Genomic DNA, 18,570 nt, shown 5'->3' on the forward strand with positions numbered 1-18,570 from the left:
TCTGAGGAAATAAGAATTAAACTCCACTGGCATCTTCACCTTCCCCCAAAAGGTGCTGTGCCATACACCCACACATACACACAGTGGTACCTCAGGTTAAGTACTTAATTCGTTCCAGAGGTCCGTTCTTAACCTGAAACTGTTCTTAACCTGAAGCACGACTTTAGCTAATGGGGCCTCCTGCTGCCACCGCGCTGCCGGAGCACGATTTCTGTTCTCATCCTGAAGCAAAGTTCTTAACCTGAAGCACTATTTCTGGGTTAGTGGAATCTGTAACCTGAAGTGTATGTAACCTGAAGTGTATGTAATCCGAGGTACTACTGTATATGCCATATGCATATGGCACAGACTTGGCGGAGTGTCAGGCCTGATGAGCCACAGTGGTTCATACCTGGTAGGTCCCCTCTTTTAGACTTTTTTTTGTGTGTGTTGCATTTTCTCTCTTCTTTTTTGCCCATCGCCACCCAAGTGTCCGGCATGGTAGGATTTAATTGGTTTAATCCTGCCTGAAACAGGAGTCAGGTTTTCATGAATACACAAAGCGATAATGGGGCCCTTAATTTTTATCAGAGTTGGTGTATGTGTGTGTGTAGACCATTAGCATTCTGTGCCCACTGAGTAAGGACTGGCCTGCTGAGAGCCTGAGGGTCCTGCTCCTCACCTCTCTCCACCTGGCCCAGTATTTTGGGGAAAGTTTTGTGGGGAGTTTCTGCTGCTGTTATTGATATTAATTATTTGTACTTTTATTGTTATGTGGAAATTGATCAGTTTGGTTATGCAGTTTTTGATGTGTTTTATTTATTTTTATGACTACTTTGCTATGGTTATATTTATGTCAGTCTTTTCATATTGTAAGCCGCCTTGAGCATTGTTTAAAATGTGAAAAGGCGGCATACAAATAAATTGATGATGATGCTCAGTCCCCATTTGGTGGTACTTTGGGTTCTCCCCTTCCATGCCCCTGGTGAAGTTTTCTTTCTTTCTAAAGATGGTCTACAAATCCAGCAAAACCACATGGTGGAGCTCATGCTTGGATGTTAAGTTTCCAGTCCTCCTGAGGTTCAGATCCTGAAGAGGCGGAGTCCGACTGCTCAAAGGGTGCATTTGGTGTAGTAGGAAGCACAGCATGGTAACAGCTGGTGATGTATGGAGTGATATATCCCCAGTCTCTCAATTTACCTTTCCTTATGGTTTAATTTTTACAAAACTGACCAGTGGGGCCCCAAGACTCAAATGCTCAGTAGAAGAAAAGCAAACAGGTGTAGGGTTTGAGATGAAGCCAGTGTGGTGTAGTGATTAAGAGCGGTAGTCTCGTAATCTGGGGAACCGGGTTCGCGTCTCCGCTCCTCCACATGCAGCTGCTGGGTGACCTTGGGCCAGTCACACTTCTCTGAAGTCTCTCAGCCCCACTCACCTCACAGAGTGTTTGTTGTGGGGGAGGAAGGGAAAGGAGAATGTTAGCCGCTTTGAGACTCCTGAAGGGGAGTGAAAGGCGGGATATCAAATCCAAACTCTTCTTCTTCTTCTTCTTCTATCATGAAGAAGATTCAGCTTCCCCAGCAGCAGCAGAGCTAGCCGCTCGGACACCAGGAGTGGCACACATGCCCTGCACCTGGGGGGCGGGGCAAGCTGCCCGGGGGGGACGATTGGCACCCAGGAGTTGATCAGTGCAGCAATCTGTCCATGGGAGAAATTGGCATGGTAATCTGCGCCCAGGGGGGCAGCATGGCGATGCGCCCAGGGGGGATTTTGTCACCCCCCTCAGAGATGACACCCAGGGTGAGCCACCCCCACTGCCCCCCTTCCTACTTCCCTGTCCCCCACCCTTAGTTCCATTCCTTAAATCACCCACAACCTCCAGTTTATATTAATTTGGTCAACAACCAAACATTTACACACGTTCTGCCACCAATGCATCTAGTTTAGCCCTAAATCTCTAGCCCTTTTATGCATCAGAAAATGTGGAACGGATTCTGCTCATTGTTAGGGAGCTCAGCACCAGGTCTGTGGTATGAATTTGGCACCAGTTGTTCTTTCTTTTGCCTGTCCCTCTTGCTTTCCCGATCAGGTTCCTTGTTGGACGCTGAAGGGTGAATAAAACTGTAGCCATTCCAGTGTGTTTCTAATCTCGTCGTTTGTCTGAACTGGCTCTCTGCCACTTGGGCTCCAGCTCAGAAATAGAAGAGTCTAGTATTCTGTATGGTCACATTTGCTTCTGTTGGGAGAATCTATTGTGTAACTGATTTCCTAGAGCAGGCTGCGCCTTAACAAAGAATAAAGCCAACTAAGCTGTGTAGAATTTAATATTTTGTACTTCTTTATAACTTACTTTCCAAGATTCATCAGATGAAAATAGGGACAATATTATTATTATTATTATTATTATTCACCTTCAGTATTGTCTCTGGCATTTTACAAGGCACAAGATTACGGGCCTTGTACTGGGGTACCTGGGATAATAGGGATGCAGGTGTCACTGTGGTCTAAACCAGCATTTCCCAACCTTGGGCCTCCAGCTGTTTTTGGACTACAACTCCCATAATCCTCAGCTAGCAAGACCAGTGGTCAGGGATGATGGGAATTGTAGTTCGAAAACAGCTGGAGGCCCAAGGTTGGGAAACACTGGTCTAAACCACTGAGGCTCTTGTCCTTGCCTATAGAATGTTGGCCGTTTGAATCGCCATGACAGAGTGAGCTCCCATTGCTCTAACCCAGCTCCTGCCAACCTAGCAGTTCGAAAGCACACCAGTGCAAGTAGATAAATAGGTAACGCTGCGGCGGGAAGGTAAACTGTGTTTCCAAGCGCTCTGGTTTCCGTCACGGTGTTCCATTGCAGCAGAAGCAATTTACTCATGCTGGCCACATGACCTGGAAAGCTGTCTGTGGAAAAACACCGGCTCCCTTGGCCTGAAAACGAGATGAGCACTGCAACCCCTAGTCCCCTTTGACTGGACTTAACCATCCAGGGGTCCTTTGCCTGGGATAGCTCAGTTGGTAGAGCATGAGACTCTTAATCTCAGGATTGTGGGTTCGAGCCCCAAGTACTTTCTACATTTTGTCCCATTTAAATCAAGCCAAATTCAACAGAATGTAAATATATTTAAAACCATGTGTTATTTCTTAAACTAGGTTGGCACTCTTGAAGAATAGCCATAACCAACCTGAATCTCCACCCTATGCCTTCCAGATTCTTTGATCAAGGGCCTATTTTCAACAAGTTAAGATGTGTCAAATTCTTGTTCTTGCTGATATATTCCGTGTTTAATGCCATCATTTCCCATTAAGGGTGTAGCCAGCCATGTGCCAAGTGTCAATGAAGGGTGGAGTCAATCTGCCTGTTCCTCTAGCTGGTCAATTTTGTAAAAACAAAACCATAAGATTTCAATTGAAGGATTTCTGGGCAACTATAAGTAGGCACTTTAAAATAAAATTAAAGGGAGCAGAAGGATTATGTTCCTCCAGACACAAATTGCAAAGCCAGGCGAAGCATTGAGGCCATGTTTCCACCTTCTTTCCAGTCACTTGCTCTACAGGAGAACTTGTCTTTGCTTATCTGGCATCCCTAAGTGCTATGGGTGACTAAGAGAGATCGCCACTTCAAAGTGGTTAACTACTATGTTGTGACATAACTACTTGGTAACTTGACTATCTTGCTGAGCCAATGAGTCCACAGTATGCTGACATACCCAGGTTGCCAGAAAATAGGTTGCCTGGATGGTTTGGCCTTTGAGCTATCTTCTAAGAATATTTATTGATTTCTTACTCATTTAAGCATTTATAACGAACTACCCTATAATTTCTCCTTCATGGATCACTGCCTTGCCGTGGCGAAGGGGCTTGAACAACTCAGAGAAGCTATGAGCTATGCCGTGCAGGGCCACCCAAGATGGTCAGGTCATAGTGGAGAGTTTTGACCAAACATGATCCACCTGGAGCAGGAACTGGCAAGCCACTCCAGTATCCCTGCCAAGAAAACTCCATGGACAAAGACAACAGGCATATAAAAGTTATAATGCTGGAAGATGAGCCCCTCAGGTCGGAAGGCATCCAATATGCTACTGAGGAAGAGCGGAGGACAAGTACAAGTAGATTCAGAGCTGATGAAGCAGCTGGGCCAAAGCCAAAAGGTTGCTCAGTTGCGGATATGCCTGGAAGCAAAAGGAAAGTCCAATGCTGTAAAGAAAAATATTGCATAGGAACCTGGAATGTAAGAACCATGAACCTTGGTAAGCTGGATGTGGTCAAAAATGAGATGGCAAGAATAAATATAGATATCCTGAGCATCAGTGAACTAAAATGGACAGGAATTGGTGAATTCAGTTTGGCTGAGCATCACATCTACTACCGTGCACAAGAATCCCATAGAATTCTATTCTATGAGGGTGGCCCTCATAGTCAACAAAAGAGTGGCGAGAGCTGTACTGGGATGCAATCTCAAAAATGATAGAATGATCTTGATACGAATCCAAGGCAGACCTTTTAACATCACAGTAATCCAAGTTTATGCACCAACTACTGGTGCTGAAGAAACTGAAATTGACCAATTGTATGAAGACTTACAACACGTTCTAGAAATGATAGCAATGAAGACGGTTCGGAAACTTCATCTGGTGCAGAATTCAGTGGCCAGGTTGCTCACTGAGGCAAGATGGTTTGAGCATATAACACTCATCCTGGTCTGACTGCACTGGCTACCGGTTAGTTTCTGGGCCCAATTAGAAGTGCTGGTTTTGACATATAAAGCCTTACTCAGCTCAGGACCACAGTACCTCAAGGACTACCTATCCCCATTCCAGACTCTGCATTCATCATCTGAGACCCTTCTACATGTGCCTCCTCTACGTGAGGTCCAGAAGGTGGCAACACAAGAAAGGGCCTTTTCTGCAGTGGCTTGTGGAATACTCTGCCATGGAGGCTTGCCTGGCGCCTTCATCACATCTCTTTAGGTGCCACGTGAAAACATTTCTCTATAACCAGAGCTTTGGCAGATTAAACAACCCATGGCCTTTTAAATGCGTTTGTGTGAGTGGAGTTATTTGTTTATCTTTGATTAAACTTTATTACGTATTTTGTGTTCCCATTTTGTATTTTTATGTTGTGAACCTCCCTGTGATCTTCAGGTGAAGGGCATTAAGCTAATAATAATAATAATAATAATAATAATAATAATAATAATAAAGAATCAAGCTGTGGATGTCAGTTGACAGAGGAGAAAAAATCCACCCTGTTGCCCAACAGTTCCCATGCATTTCAATAGGGCTTGCACCATCGCTGCTAAATTGTGCCCTAAATCAAACTATGCATACTCCAGCATTTTTCCCCATATTACATATTGCAAATTTTGAATAAACCAAGAGTGAATTATAACTGGCCTCAGTCCCTTAGGACAGAGCAGCAACAAAGAATAATTTCTCTTAAATAAACCACACGTTATATGGAGTGCCGTGATCCCCCCCCCCCCCCAGTGTGTTTTCCTTTTCAACCCAAAATAGCCTGGGCCAAGTTGTGTCTAAGTGGCTGGGCAGCAGGAGGTTGTTTTAACCCTTTCCCCTCTGATCGTTTTTCAACTCAAAGTTGCTCTCCCCAAGTTGATTTTTAAAAAGCACACAAAAAAACCTGTAGCAGGAAAGAGATGAGTCCCCCATATTTCTCCCTGGCTCTCCAGGTAAGGGGAAAACATCAGCAAGTGGAGAGAGCAATTTTGAGATGGGAAGAGGGGTGGGGACAGGAGGAGAAGGGGTTAAGCTGCCCAGATATATAGTCTACTGCAGGCTGTTTCGGCTTAAAAAATGAACAGAGGAAAGAATCACAGAACTCCACTTAAGCGTCAGTAGATAGCAAGCAGCAGACTGGGCATTCCTGCCTTTCTTTTCTCTTCCTTTCCAAATTCACCCATATTGTAACAGTTTAGAGAGATTCCAAATGGCTCAATAGCTGTTGAGTGGCAGAATGCCACATTCTACTATTATTATTATTATAACTCCACCTTTCCCTCCACCTCCTCCCTGAATCTCCCTTGCAAAGCTGTGCTGTGTGCCGTAGCTGGGCTGGCTTCCTCTCTCTCTCTCCCCTCCCTTGCCGTTTCATGCAGGTTCTGATTACTATGTACGCTGCTGATGTCAAGCCTCCTTGGGTTGACCCAGCACTCCAGAGGAGGAGCGAAGGCGCTGCGAAACGGCAAGAGCTCCCCCCCACCCCAGACACCAACAAAAAATTACAGCCATGCGAGCCATCCCCTTGGACTCAGCTGCTTTCAGAGCACATACATACATACTTGTGTGACAGCAACAGTGCATAGAAGCAGCAGCGACAGCAGCAATGAAATGCAGTTAGCAGCAGCCCTACAGCTGGGAGGCAAGAGGCAGGCAGGCACCAGTCTGGTCCCCGTGGTTGGAATTATCTTCCCCTGAGCCTGTCTGCAGTGTCTCTCCAGCTGTGCCTGCTTTTTAAAAATTATTATTACCGTTCTTATCACGGCTAGGATCTTGCTCGGCGTTTCTTTCCAAATACTCTTGTGGCTTAACTCGGGCGTGCGACTCCCTGGGTGACTGCAGTGTCTTCTCCCCTCCTCCTCCCTCTCTCCTCTTCTGCTGCATCCTTCTCTCCCAGGATGGCGGAGGCTGAATTGCACAGGGAAAGGCTACAAGCTATTGCAGTAAGTCTGCTTCATTTTCCTTGGCTCTTTTGTCTGTGGATGGGGGAAAGAGAGAGAGAAAGAGAGATTGTGTGATGAGAGAGCAGCAGAAGAAGAAAAGGGTGCTCAGGATGCCAGCACAAGCATCGGACGCAAATGGCAAGCTTTAGATATGCAGTGAAGTTGTGCTGAGTTCATGTTTCTTTCATTTGTTTACTCCATTGCTTTGTAGCAAACAGATGCCTTGACTTGTAGAGCATGATAGATCGGGTTCTGATGGATTTGTACTTCCCAGACACCGGCTTTCTTATCACGTATCACGGCATGCTTGAAACACCCGTGGAAGAGCAGAGGAAAAGCAGGAGGGAGAAATACGATTCACTTCCAGCACAAAAATATCAGTGCACTGTGGAAATGGTTGGCAGATGGCTTGGAATCGGAACAGTGGTCACTCAGGGGGGACTGGCTTATTTTATGTTCAAGACAGGTGCAGGGCGTTGTTGTTTTTTCTGGATCAAAGCCTGCAGCGCTTTGGCTCAAACAAAAACTGTACCACTGCTGTAGTCGTGGTCATAATTTTTCAGCAAAGTCAAATATAAATCGTATTAATGGTCAGTTTTCAGTGCAACCATAGGCACGCCTCCCCAGAAGTAAGTCCCACTGAGTTCAGCTCCCTAGTGAGCATGTGTAGGATTGCAGACTAAATAGCTGATCTTCTTGACTGTGAATTGTAACCTCATCTGTTCAGCTTAATAGTTTTCATCAGATGTGTTAGGTCAAGTCAAGACATGCGCTTACGGGAGTTCCGAGGGTTTGTTGCTTTTCGGTAGCAAAGACGCCTTTCACAACAGTCCTCACAACCATTTTTCAACATCCCAAAGGTCCCATAAGTGGGAACCCGACATGCCCACATGAGCTGGAAATGCTCCAGCACATGTAAAGGTTCTGGATAGCACATGTCCAGCACATGTCCTTCTGGCCAGAGGGAACCACAATATGGTGTGAACCAGGAAGTGATGGGTCACAATCTTAACATGCATTGGAACATTCCCAGGCCCATTTTCCATGATTAAAAAACAATTCTAATAGAAAATGCAGCCTCGTGATATCTTCACCACAAAAGCACCACTACGTGACTCACTTTTCATTCAGCCTCAAGTGCAAGTTTCTTCACTGACGTTAATGTGAATGGCCCTGTTTGTTTTCTACAAGCGATCATCTCTTGGGGAGGGGAAGAGTAATCAAAGGCGGAGAGTTTGGGCTCCCCTCTTCATTAAGGACCACAGTCCCTTTTTATGTGCCCCAAGAAACATCAGGCAAGAGCGGCGAAGGTCACCGAAAGGAGATGTGAGCCCACAGTGTTGTGAAATAGCCCCTGAAAGCATTGTTTTCTGCTTAGGCATTTAAAGTCTAAGTTGCACTGCATCACAGTGATTCCAATCTATTTCTGCAGAATCCCAGAGAGTGAAATTAATAATCTGACTCTCAGTACAGTATTTTGAAACTGGACTGGCATTTTCATTTATTTTTTTAAAATTGTCTTTGTCTTAAAATTATTCCTATGGGGAAACTTTAACTTGAATGAAAATGATTGCAATACTCCCAGAGAGCCACACTGTTGTGCTTTCTGCTCATCAGCTATCCCTTCCTGACCTTGTCCTTGAGGTAGCCCATGAGCTTCATCCAACTAACAGCAGGGAGGCTTTCCTCTGCACTTTGTGGAGCTGATATGCTAGATGGAGCAAAGCTACAGGCTCAGAAGGGTTTGGCTCCGTACATGCAGACGTCTGTGTGTCTCAGGTCTGAAGTGAGAAGGCAGAAAATGACTCAGGCCCCTTGATTTTCAGGAACTCTGCCAGAGTGTTGCCAATGATCAACAGATGTTGTGTTTTACTTAGAGCTGCCCCCAGATGGATTCTATATTTCCTTTGTAGGCATAGGAATGGCTTCTGCTCTCATTACTCTGAGAAGCTGTTTTTCTTAGGTCAGTTAATCCACTAATGCATGCCTTTTAAATTTAAAAATCTGCAGGTCTACTATGCATTAAAACCTTTGAAATTCTTCCCGGAAAACATCAAAAAGGTTTCACTGGTTGGGGAACAACAACAAAAAAATGTCTGGTGACTTAAAGTGTTTAATATTTTAGCTTTTAAGAAGTAGGCAAGTGTGTGTGCTTTTTCCTTCTAAAACTCGACGCCAAGTCTCCAAGCCTTATGCATAGGGAACTCACTGTGCTTTGAATTAACTTGTTCAATGTACTTTAATAAGGCACTAATAAGGTTTGCTGTGAGCAGATAAGCAAAGACCGAGGGCTCCTCCAGACAATCTGTTTATTGAGCGTTCATCCTGATTTGCTTGTGCAAAGCTTATGCTTAGAGTCTATCTGGTCTTTATTGTGCATTTGTTCTGATTTGTTTGTACAACGAGCATTCGTACATTTCCCTGCAAGGTGTTTACACATCTTCCTGCTAACCATTAATTCATTCCACCCTTTTGAGTGCATTTCTCCATTGCCCTTAACAGCAAAAACTGTGCTTCTTTTAAAAAATTCATTTGATTTGCTAGAGTGGCAGAGCACTGTAGTCCATTTATAATTGCACAAACCCAAATTTCTCAGTACACATTTGAATCCCTCCCACAAAATACTGATAGGCTGGAGATGCCTCAGATGTCACAAGACAGAACACTACTGGTTGGTGGTGGTTGTGGGTGGTTATTAGTGGGAATCAGTAGATGGGAAGCCGTCCTTTTGACTCTCCCTCCCCCGGCACAATTCAAATCACGTTGCTCACGCTGAACTTATCTTGAAATGAATGGGATCTGAGGCCTAGTTCTGCCTGTAGTCCAGTTCAAATAGCTGTGAGCAGTGTCTTCTTAGAGAGGTGGGTAAGCAGTCATGTGACTGCCCCTTCTCTCATGCACATAATATGGTCCTTTCCCCATTCACAAATTGGTGGGTGCTAAAGTTCAAGGGAAGGATCAACCATTCATGTATGTCACTTTTCCATAAGACAGTATCCAAGACAGGTCACATCAAGGGAACTGCATTAAGCATTCAAAATCATAGTACGAACAATTACACATAAATATGATATCAGTAAGGAAATACAAGAATATCAGCCACCCAACCAAACAATCTATCCATTCAACTAGGTATTAAACCTTACAAATAAACTAACTTATTCCAAGCTTAAAGCATACAGGACAGAGCATAAAGCCAGATATGAAAATGCCCTAGACAGAAGGCCAAGTAGCTCCACAAAAGCAGCATAAAAACATCCACGGTTAACCTACAAGTATTTGTTGGGAATCACCTCTCTCACTTGCTGCATCCTTCCCTGCAGTTCTCACCTGGGTCTGCTCTCTCAGTCCCTTCCTCATTTCTCACCTACGGAGATATTGTTCCTCTTCCATGCCCCATATTCATTCACATTTTCAACGTCTGACTTTCAATGTCTCCCATGCACCCTTTCCAAAACTGTCTTCCAGGCAACAGGCTTCATGAAGCTTCAGGGCGGTGGGGAAAGGCAGGGGCATAAGATCCTTCAGAAGGTGGAGCTGTCCCTCATTGCCTCAAATCATCCAAGACCTGATTGGTTGGCTTTTTTTTGACAAAGGCCATTGATGATCCATATTGAATTTATCTACTCTTCATTTCTATGCCTATTTATGCTGGCCCACAGTATGCAATTCGATTCTAATACAGTACAGTAGCTATGCACTTTCTTTCTACCTTTCCCAGAAGCTCAGTAGTAGAGGATCTTGCCCAGGGTCAATTCTTAGTGTCTCTAGGTAGAGCTGGAAAAATCTCCAGCCTGAAACCCTAGAGCAGCCTTTCTCAACCTGTGGGTCCCAGATGTTGTTGCACTACAACTCCCATCACCCCCAGCTAGCAAGGCCAGAGCTCAGGGATGATGGGAGTTGTAGTCCAACAACATCTGGGGACCCAAAGGTTGAGAATCGCTGCCCTAGAGAGTCAGTGTGGACAATACTGAGTTAGTGGGACCAGTGGCCTGACACAATATGAGGCAATTTCTGAAGTTCCTAACAAGATTAGGAAAACCTCTGTGGATTTTGCTGATGCCTTGTCAGTTCAGTCACTGTGCATACTGGTGCATATAATGTCCTTTCAAAGCAAGGGGGGGGGCAAAACAAGGGGGGGTTAGCCTGAACTCACCGGAATGCAGTTCCGGCACCTCTCAGGTGGGCACCATTGTCATTCTAAGAGAATGAGGGAGGCATTCATGGTGAGTTCCGGCAGCTCTTTGTCCTGGACCTCACTGTCTGGGCTGAACAATGGAGGTGGAGACGCTCCAGTATACCCGAAGGAGCATCTCCACACTGAGGTCCAGCTCCAAGGGCCTTCTGGCAGTTCCCTCACTGTGAGAAGTGAGGTTACAGGGAACCAGCAGAAGACCTTCTCGGTAGTGGTACCCGCCCTGTGGAACGCCCTCCCATCAGATGTCAAGGAAATAAACAACTACCTGACTTTTAGAAGACATCTGAAGACAGCCCTGTTTAGGGAAGTTTTTAATATTTGATGCTTTATCGTGTTTTTAATATTCTGTTGGGAGCCACCCAGAGTGGCTGGGGAAACCCAGCCAGATGGGCGGGGTTTAAAATTATTATTATTATAATTGTTGTTGTTGTTGCTGCTGCTGCTGTTGTTGTTGTTGTTGAAAAATAAGATAAAACAAAAACACAACCACGAATGATGCAGTCTTATAGCCACTTATCTGGGTGTTAGCCCCATGAACCACATTTCCTAGTCTACTCAAAAACTTATATAGGCCTGTACTGAAAATTTTACTGCCATCTTTGAAGCAGTAACTGCAATGGGGGGCAGGGATGGTGACATTCCCCTAGTTTTCAGGACACTGACAATGTATTCTCCAAATCTATTTCATCAAAACTTAGGAAAGGGGGAAGGGAATTGCCCTGTAAATCCACTGAACATCTATATGCCCTTGGCCATTGCTTCTTGTGAGCAATGGGCATGGGCATTGTTTGGTCATTTCTCTTGTAGGGACCAAACTATATTTTGTGGTTGCCTGAGTGAAAGGAAGAATAATTCCTATGGCCTTTTAAACCCAAAGCAATATGGCTTCAGTCTGCTCAGAGGTTTGGAATGTTAGAAATCATCCCCCCAGGAGGTGGATTTCATGTGCAGATGGCAAACTGATGGCAGCGTGGACAGGTTCAGCCTCATGGCTTTGCAATTTATGGATGGCTTGGTGACCCCGTGAGTAATGTGTATCAGCAGTCATATAAGGATATTCTGCACTGGGTCACTTTTTGAAGGATTCTCACAGGAATCAGGGTAAGAAGCTGCTGCAGCTCCTCCTCTGATCTTTTCCTACTTTGCGTTCCACTTCCTTGGGTCTCCACAAACACCCACCCACACCCCTGAAAGTATTATAGAGGTATAAAGTAAAGGTAAAGGGACCCCTGACCATTAGGTCCAGTCGTGACCGACTCTGAGGTTGTGGCACTCATCTTGCTTTATTGGCCAAGGGAGCCGGCGTACAGCTTCCGGGTCATGTGGCCAGCATGACTAAGCCACTTCTGGCGAACCAGAGCAGCACACGGAAATGCCGTTTACCTTCCCGCCGGAGCGGTACCTATTTATCTACTTGCACTTTGACGTGCTTTCGAACTGCTAGGTTGGCAGGAGCAGGGACCAAGCAACGGGAGCTCACCCCGTCGTGGGGATTCGAACTGCCGACCTTCTGATCGGCAAGTCCTAGGTTCTGTGGTTTAACCCACAGCACCACCCGCGTCCCTTGTTATAGAGGTATACACAGTGCTATTTTTCGAGAAAAAGAGGTGCCAGAACTCACCATGAATCATGCACATTGTCTTACCCCTGTGATTGAGGGGGCCTGGGGCTGTGCGACGTCAGCATGCCATGCGTGCATGCCCCACGGCATGCACACATGACATCAGCACACCCTGCAGCATGTGTGCACGGTGTAAGCATGCCCCACAATGTGCTCGCAGCATTTGCACATGCCCCGCGATGTGCTGACATCACTCACACACACTTCGGGGCATGCTGACATGTCATGCGGATTCCCCATGGCTTGCGCACATGACGCGAGCATGCCCTACGGCATGCACACATGGCTGCTGTGGAACTTTGGGTGGGGGGCACAGCCCAGTCATCAGTAATTGGGAGCTCTGCCACTCAGCTCTCTTGAAGTGGCAATGGTGCCCGCCTGAGAGGACCAGCTGGGGGGGGAGAGCCCTAAGTATGCATTTACTGCAATGAGACTGGACAAACTTATTTTTCTACACTTGTGCCCAACTCTTTTTGCAGAGCTTGTTTTTGGTTCTCAGGTAGACCCCAGGTGATGCTCAAAACCAGACCCACTTAGCTTCAGAAGTAGAACTCTTGTTGCATGCCTTCAGAGCCTAGGACTTGCTGATCAGAAGGTCAGCGGTTCGAATCCCCGCGACAGGGTGAGCTCCCGTTGCTCGGTCCCTGCTCCTCCCAACCTAGCAGTTCGAAAGCACGTCAAAGTGCAAGTAGATAAATAGGTACCGCTCTGGCGGGAAGGTAAACGGCATTTCCGTGCGGTGCTCTGGTTCACCAGAAGCCGCTTCGTAATGCTGGCCATATGACCCGGAAGCTGTCTTCGGACAAACACTGGCTCTCTCGGCCTTTAGAGCGAGATGAGCGTGCAACCCCAGAGTCGGTCATGACTGGACCTAATGGCCAGGGGTCCCCTTTACCTTTATTATGGTATTATGAATTAAATCGTTATAACAAAAGGGGAGGGGGAAACACTATGTAAAATTGCATAGAAAAGTTTTGTGCTCTACAGCGCCATCAGGTGTTGCATGTTTATAACACATTCAAAATGCTGTTTTTTGACTAATGTAGCTGAGTCCCCAGAATGCTACCTTACCCGGCATACCTGCAAACCAAGGAATTATGAAGAGAGAGTAAGTTCCAAGGAGTTTTGGAGAACATATTTCTTATAAGCAGTAGAACTCCATCACCTAATGGCTTTTATTCTGTCGCTCAGTAGCCCTCATTGCACTGTGCTTGTAGTTGCTCCTATTCTATGTGTGCTGCAAACTCAGTTGCCTATAAGCTGCATACCTCAATTGCACAACACCTGAGTGAATTGATGCCTGGTGAGGCGAGAGCGATCTTTGTGAATGAAAAGAGGGCCTGGCCCTGTGGGCCTCAAATCCAGATACCTCTTGGTATCCTTTACCAGGGTGGAGCCTTTCTGATGTGAAGCCGCCAGTCTGACTATGGTGCCTTTACCCAATTGATCAGTTTTAGAGGAGGGAATAACTACTTCAGAGGTTGTTGTTGTTGTTTAGTCATTTAGTGGTGACTGACTCTTCGTGACCCCATGGACCAGAGCACGCCAGGCACTCCTGTCTTCCACTGCCTCCCACAGTTTGGTCAAACCCATGCTGGTAGCTTCGAGAACACTCTCCAACCATCTCGACCTCTGTCGTCCCCTTCTCCTTGTGCCCTCCATCTTTCCCAACATCAGGGTCTTTTCCAGGGAGTCTTCTCTTCTCATGAGGTGGCCAAAGTATTGGAGCCTCAGCTTCAGGATCTGTCCTTCCAGTGAGCACTCAGGGCTGATTTCCTTCAGAATGGATAGGTTTGATCTTCTTGCAGTCCATGGGACTCTCAAGAGTCTCCTCCAGCGCCATAATTCAAAAGCATCAATTCTTTAGCGATCAGCCTTCTTTATGGTCCAGCTCTCACTTCCATACATCACTACTGGTTCAGAGGTACTCAGGGTTATATCTCGCAGCAAGATGCCTATATAATTAAGATCTTGGAGCGGAGAGTAAAAGCAAGATGTCCATATAATTTACAGCTGAAATCAGCATTTTTGCAGCATTACTGCCACACATCCCCCCTTTTTTTAAGGACATTTAGATGGTATAAACAAGAATGATTTCTGAACAGAAATAAGCCTGGACTTGGGCAGAACATGGACTCCCAATACTGGAATCGCACTAACAGATTGATCATTAGAGGCTGTAGGTCAAAGGATGAGCTGCCTTGATTAAATCATCTGTCATGTTGCCGCGGTCAACAGAGACAGATGTTTAATATATGCAAGAGGTACCTTGCAAGACTGCCGTTAATGTTTCAGCAGTAGTAGAGAGCATGCTCAGGATCAAGAGCTGTTAACTTATGTAGATTTATAGCCAGCCTCGCCACCGAAGGCTTGGCAGAGGTAACAACAGATTAAAGATCTGTATAACATAAACTGGGCTTAAATTATTTAACAGACAAAGCACCACAATCCGAAACCCTCTGCTATCTCAGGGTCACATCATACATCAGCCTTTTTTTGAGCAAGTTATTCTTAAAACATCTCCCTGAAAACGTAATGGGAATGAGACAAACACTGGAAGAAACTAACTTACAGGGACACTCAATACTACAGGTCAGGCATCAGATGACACATACAAAGACCATAGAAACCTAGAATTGTTGAGTTGGAAAGGACCCCAAGGGGTATCTAGTCCAACCCCCTGCAATGCAGGAATCTCAGCTAAAGGCATCCAGGACAGATGGCCATCCAACCTCTGGTTGAAAACCGCCAATCAGGAGAGTCCACCACCTCTTGTGTGAGTCTGTTTCACAGTTGAACAGCAATTACTGACAAAAAGGTCTTCCTGATGTTGAGTTGGAATCTCCTTTCTTGTAAGTTGAAGCCATTACAGTGGTACCTCGGGTTAAGAACTTAATTCGTTCTGGAGTTCCGTTTTTAACCTGAAACTGTTCTTAACTTGAGGTACCACTTTAGCTAATGAGGCCTGCCACAGAGCCGCCGCTGCACGATTTCTGTTCTCATCCTGAAGCAAAGTTCATAACCCGAGGTACTATTTCTGGGTTAGCGGAGTCTGTAACCTGAAGCGTCTGTAACTGGAAGCGTCTGTAACCCGAGGTACCACTGTAGTTCAGGTCCTAGCCAAGGCTTCCTCAACCTCGGCCCTCCAGATGTTTTTGGCCTACAACTCCCATGATCCCTAGCTAGCAGAACCAGTGTTCAGGGATGATGGGAATTGTAATCACAAAACATCTGGCGGGCCGTGCTTGAGGAAGCCTAGCCTGGGGACTGGGGAGCATATAACAAAGGTAAACAAACCAATCCTAACATTTCCTTAAAAGTATTTACTGCTGAGACTAGACAATACATTTACCATATGATCATCTCTCTCTCATATATATTAAATTACAGGAAATTAAATTACAGGAAAGTGCTTTACAAAAATGGGCACACCAGTCAAAACTATGTGCAAGAATGTGTTTATTCTGACATTAAAATTATGACATATTTTGTGAGGATTTTCAAAAATATAGCAAATTGTGCAGAAATGCAATTGAAGATGGGGGGAAAATAGGAAGCTGAAGCACCAAAACTGAATGGTTTGCCCATCCCTACCTCCAACTATGAATAAATTGAAGCTAGGGTTCTTCTCATCTAGCAAAATCTTCTAGAATGACAAGATAATGTATTAAAGCCTGCCTCTTATTGCAGATCAGCTGCAGATCGCTCACCAATGTGTTTCCTATCACGAGTGCTTTGTTGCTGGAGTCTTAGCTATGTTTAAATCTATTGCTCTGCATAGTGAATTGCTGGAATGCCAGCCTTTCCATTGCCAAGCCAAAAATATTTCGGCAGCTGACAATAAGACTTCCCTTGTCTTCTAGGAAAGGAAAGCAGGATCAATAACTGGTGCACTGTTGCCTTTTGAGGAATCCTGTTCCATGGCAGTGCAGATCTTGTGTGTGACCTTGGGCGATCCACTGAGTTGCTTTGCAGTTTTAAAGTCCTCCTCTGTAAACCTTTGAAAATGAGTTCTTAACATCGCAGGGTAAAATGTCTTTGAGTATGGAAAGATGCTCAAACACGAGCCATTAAGTAGCCATCTCCTCAGAGTCACAAAGCATCCATTGCTGCAGAACGAATAGCAATGTTTACTCCAGTATTTTCCAAATTCAGTTAAGCTGCCGGAGATTTTAAAAATTCAAAAACCAAATTATTTTAATAGTCATGATTTCAGCAGCATTTGTAGGGTGCTCTACTGCCTTTGCAAAGTTCATAATTTCAAAGTAAGTAAGTATAAAGTAACTGTGCTTATCCCATGTCACAGTAGAAGGCTGTGGCAAAGGTGGCACATGAATTCAAGCCCAACCAAATATTAGCTGGAACTAGCACTATAACTGCACACCTTTAGAATATTCTGGGATGCCAGCATAGGCTGGATCTACACACAGGAAAAAATTAAGTCATAAATTAAATTGTTATAACCAAAAGGGGGGAAAACTCTACGTAAAATTGCATAGACAAAGTTTTGTGCTCTATAGCGCCGTCTATAGAGTCCATCTGAGTCTAGCTGAGTCCATCATCTAGATCAGGCATAGGCAAACTTGGCCCTCCAGATGTTCTGGGACTACAACTCCCATCATCCCTAGCTAACAGGACCAGTGGTCAGGGATGATAGGAGTTGTAGTCCCAAAACATCTGGAGGGCTGAGTTTGCCTATGCCTGGTTTAGATCCTGTCAGTTCTACCCATGAGGACCACCTGCTTCTGCTGTCCTGGTCCGTTCCTTACCTGCAGGACTTGCACCAGAGATCAGCCAGGTCAGGCACTGGCCAAGGGTCTTGATGGCTCAGAAGGGGCCCCTCACCAGCCTGGCTGAGAAATTCATAGATCCTTGCACTATGGCACTGAATTGTGCGTAAATTAAAGTAGCAGTTGGCAGCTGTAGATAAAAAGTGTGTTTGGCTTCCATTCAAAAGCGGCATTGCCACTCACCCAACATAAAAATACAATGGGAGGGCAGTGAGGAGGAAAATTATAGCTGCCAACATGGCAGCAGTGTCAAAAGAAAAAGGAAAGTATAGCCACATTTTGTGTGTGTGTGTGTATGTTGTGTGTTGGAGGAGTGGCGATGTATTGACAACACTGTGTCGTAGGCCACCTGAAATTTAGTACCAGCCCATATATCTGCATCAGGCCTTCTGGGTTTTTCCTAGCCCATTCTAGCGCATCAAACTTGATCATCCCTTATCTGCCTGATTTTCCCATGACTCTTACCCTGGACTTTCCATGTTCTTCCTTCGTCCAATCAGATTCTGCTATGACTCTGCCTGATCTTGCTTTGGCCTGTCCTTGTCCAGTGTAGACCAGTGTTTTTTTAAAAAATAGTTAGCCATTCTAGCTAGCTAATGGCCTCTCTTTTCTTGTTGTAAATCTAGAAGTGTGAGATCCATTACTCCGAACAATTTCCTGCTTCTCATGTTTAATTTCTGACCCTATGTCATGGGCGAGTTTATTTTTGCTGTGTGATAATTTAGAATTTCCTTGTCTAAAACAAATAAAGGGCCTTTTGTGTTTGTGCTTTGAAGGAGTAGCTAATGTAATCTGTCAAAGCCTTCCTTTGAGGTCGACTGAGATTGGAACGCTAATATCCTTTCCGTTTTTGGCAAATGCCTTCACATGCTTTTAGATATATTTCTTTTAAATAGCTGATCAGATTGTGCAATGCCACTATGGCCCCAGATACTACAGTTCCATTTGCTGTGTGTGGCTTTTGTTAAGGGTCTGGCATTGATTTCTTCTCTTAGGGTTCCAGAATGTCATAGCAAAATGCACCCCAGTGTTCCAATTTGCAAAAAAGAAAACAAGCACACACATCCACACACCAACTCTGATAAAAATTAAGGGCCCCATTATCGCTTTTGTGTATTCATGAAGACCTCACTCCTGTTTCAGGCAGGCAGGTGATACCAAACCAATTAAATCCTACCATGCCGGACACTTGGGTGGCGATGGGCAAAAAAGAAGAGACAAAATGCAACACACAAAAAAGAAAGTCTAAAAGAGGGGACCTACCAGGTATGAGCCACTGTGGCTCATCAGGCCTGACACTCTGCCA

The 18,570-nt window shown here is 45.2% G+C and overlaps 1 protein-coding gene across 5 annotated transcripts in view; it reads left to right on the top strand.

Moving 5' to 3' along the window:
• Positions 1-6,020: 6,020 nt before the first annotated feature.
• PALM2AKAP2 (PALM2 and AKAP2 fusion) overlaps positions 6,021-18,570 on the top strand; it is a 216,475-nt gene continuing 203,925 nt past the window's right edge. For 4 of the 5 annotated variants that reach the window (XM_083419494.1, XM_083419505.1, XM_083419507.1 and 1 more), the window contains exon 1: positions 6,204-6,655. In XM_083419494.1, coding sequence (XP_083275620.1) covers positions 6,611-6,655 — 45 coding nt within the window. In that variant the 5' untranslated portion in view covers positions 6,204-6,610. Of the gene's footprint in view, positions 6,656-18,570 lie in introns of all 5 variants that reach the window. The other variant, XR_014506277.1, reaches the window with a different exon arrangement.

Source organism: Podarcis tiliguerta, assembly GCF_965153285.1.
Source record: "Podarcis tiliguerta genome assembly, chromosome: 17".
In the NCBI taxonomy this organism is placed as follows: domain Eukaryota; kingdom Metazoa; phylum Chordata; class Lepidosauria; order Squamata; family Lacertidae; genus Podarcis; species Podarcis tiliguerta.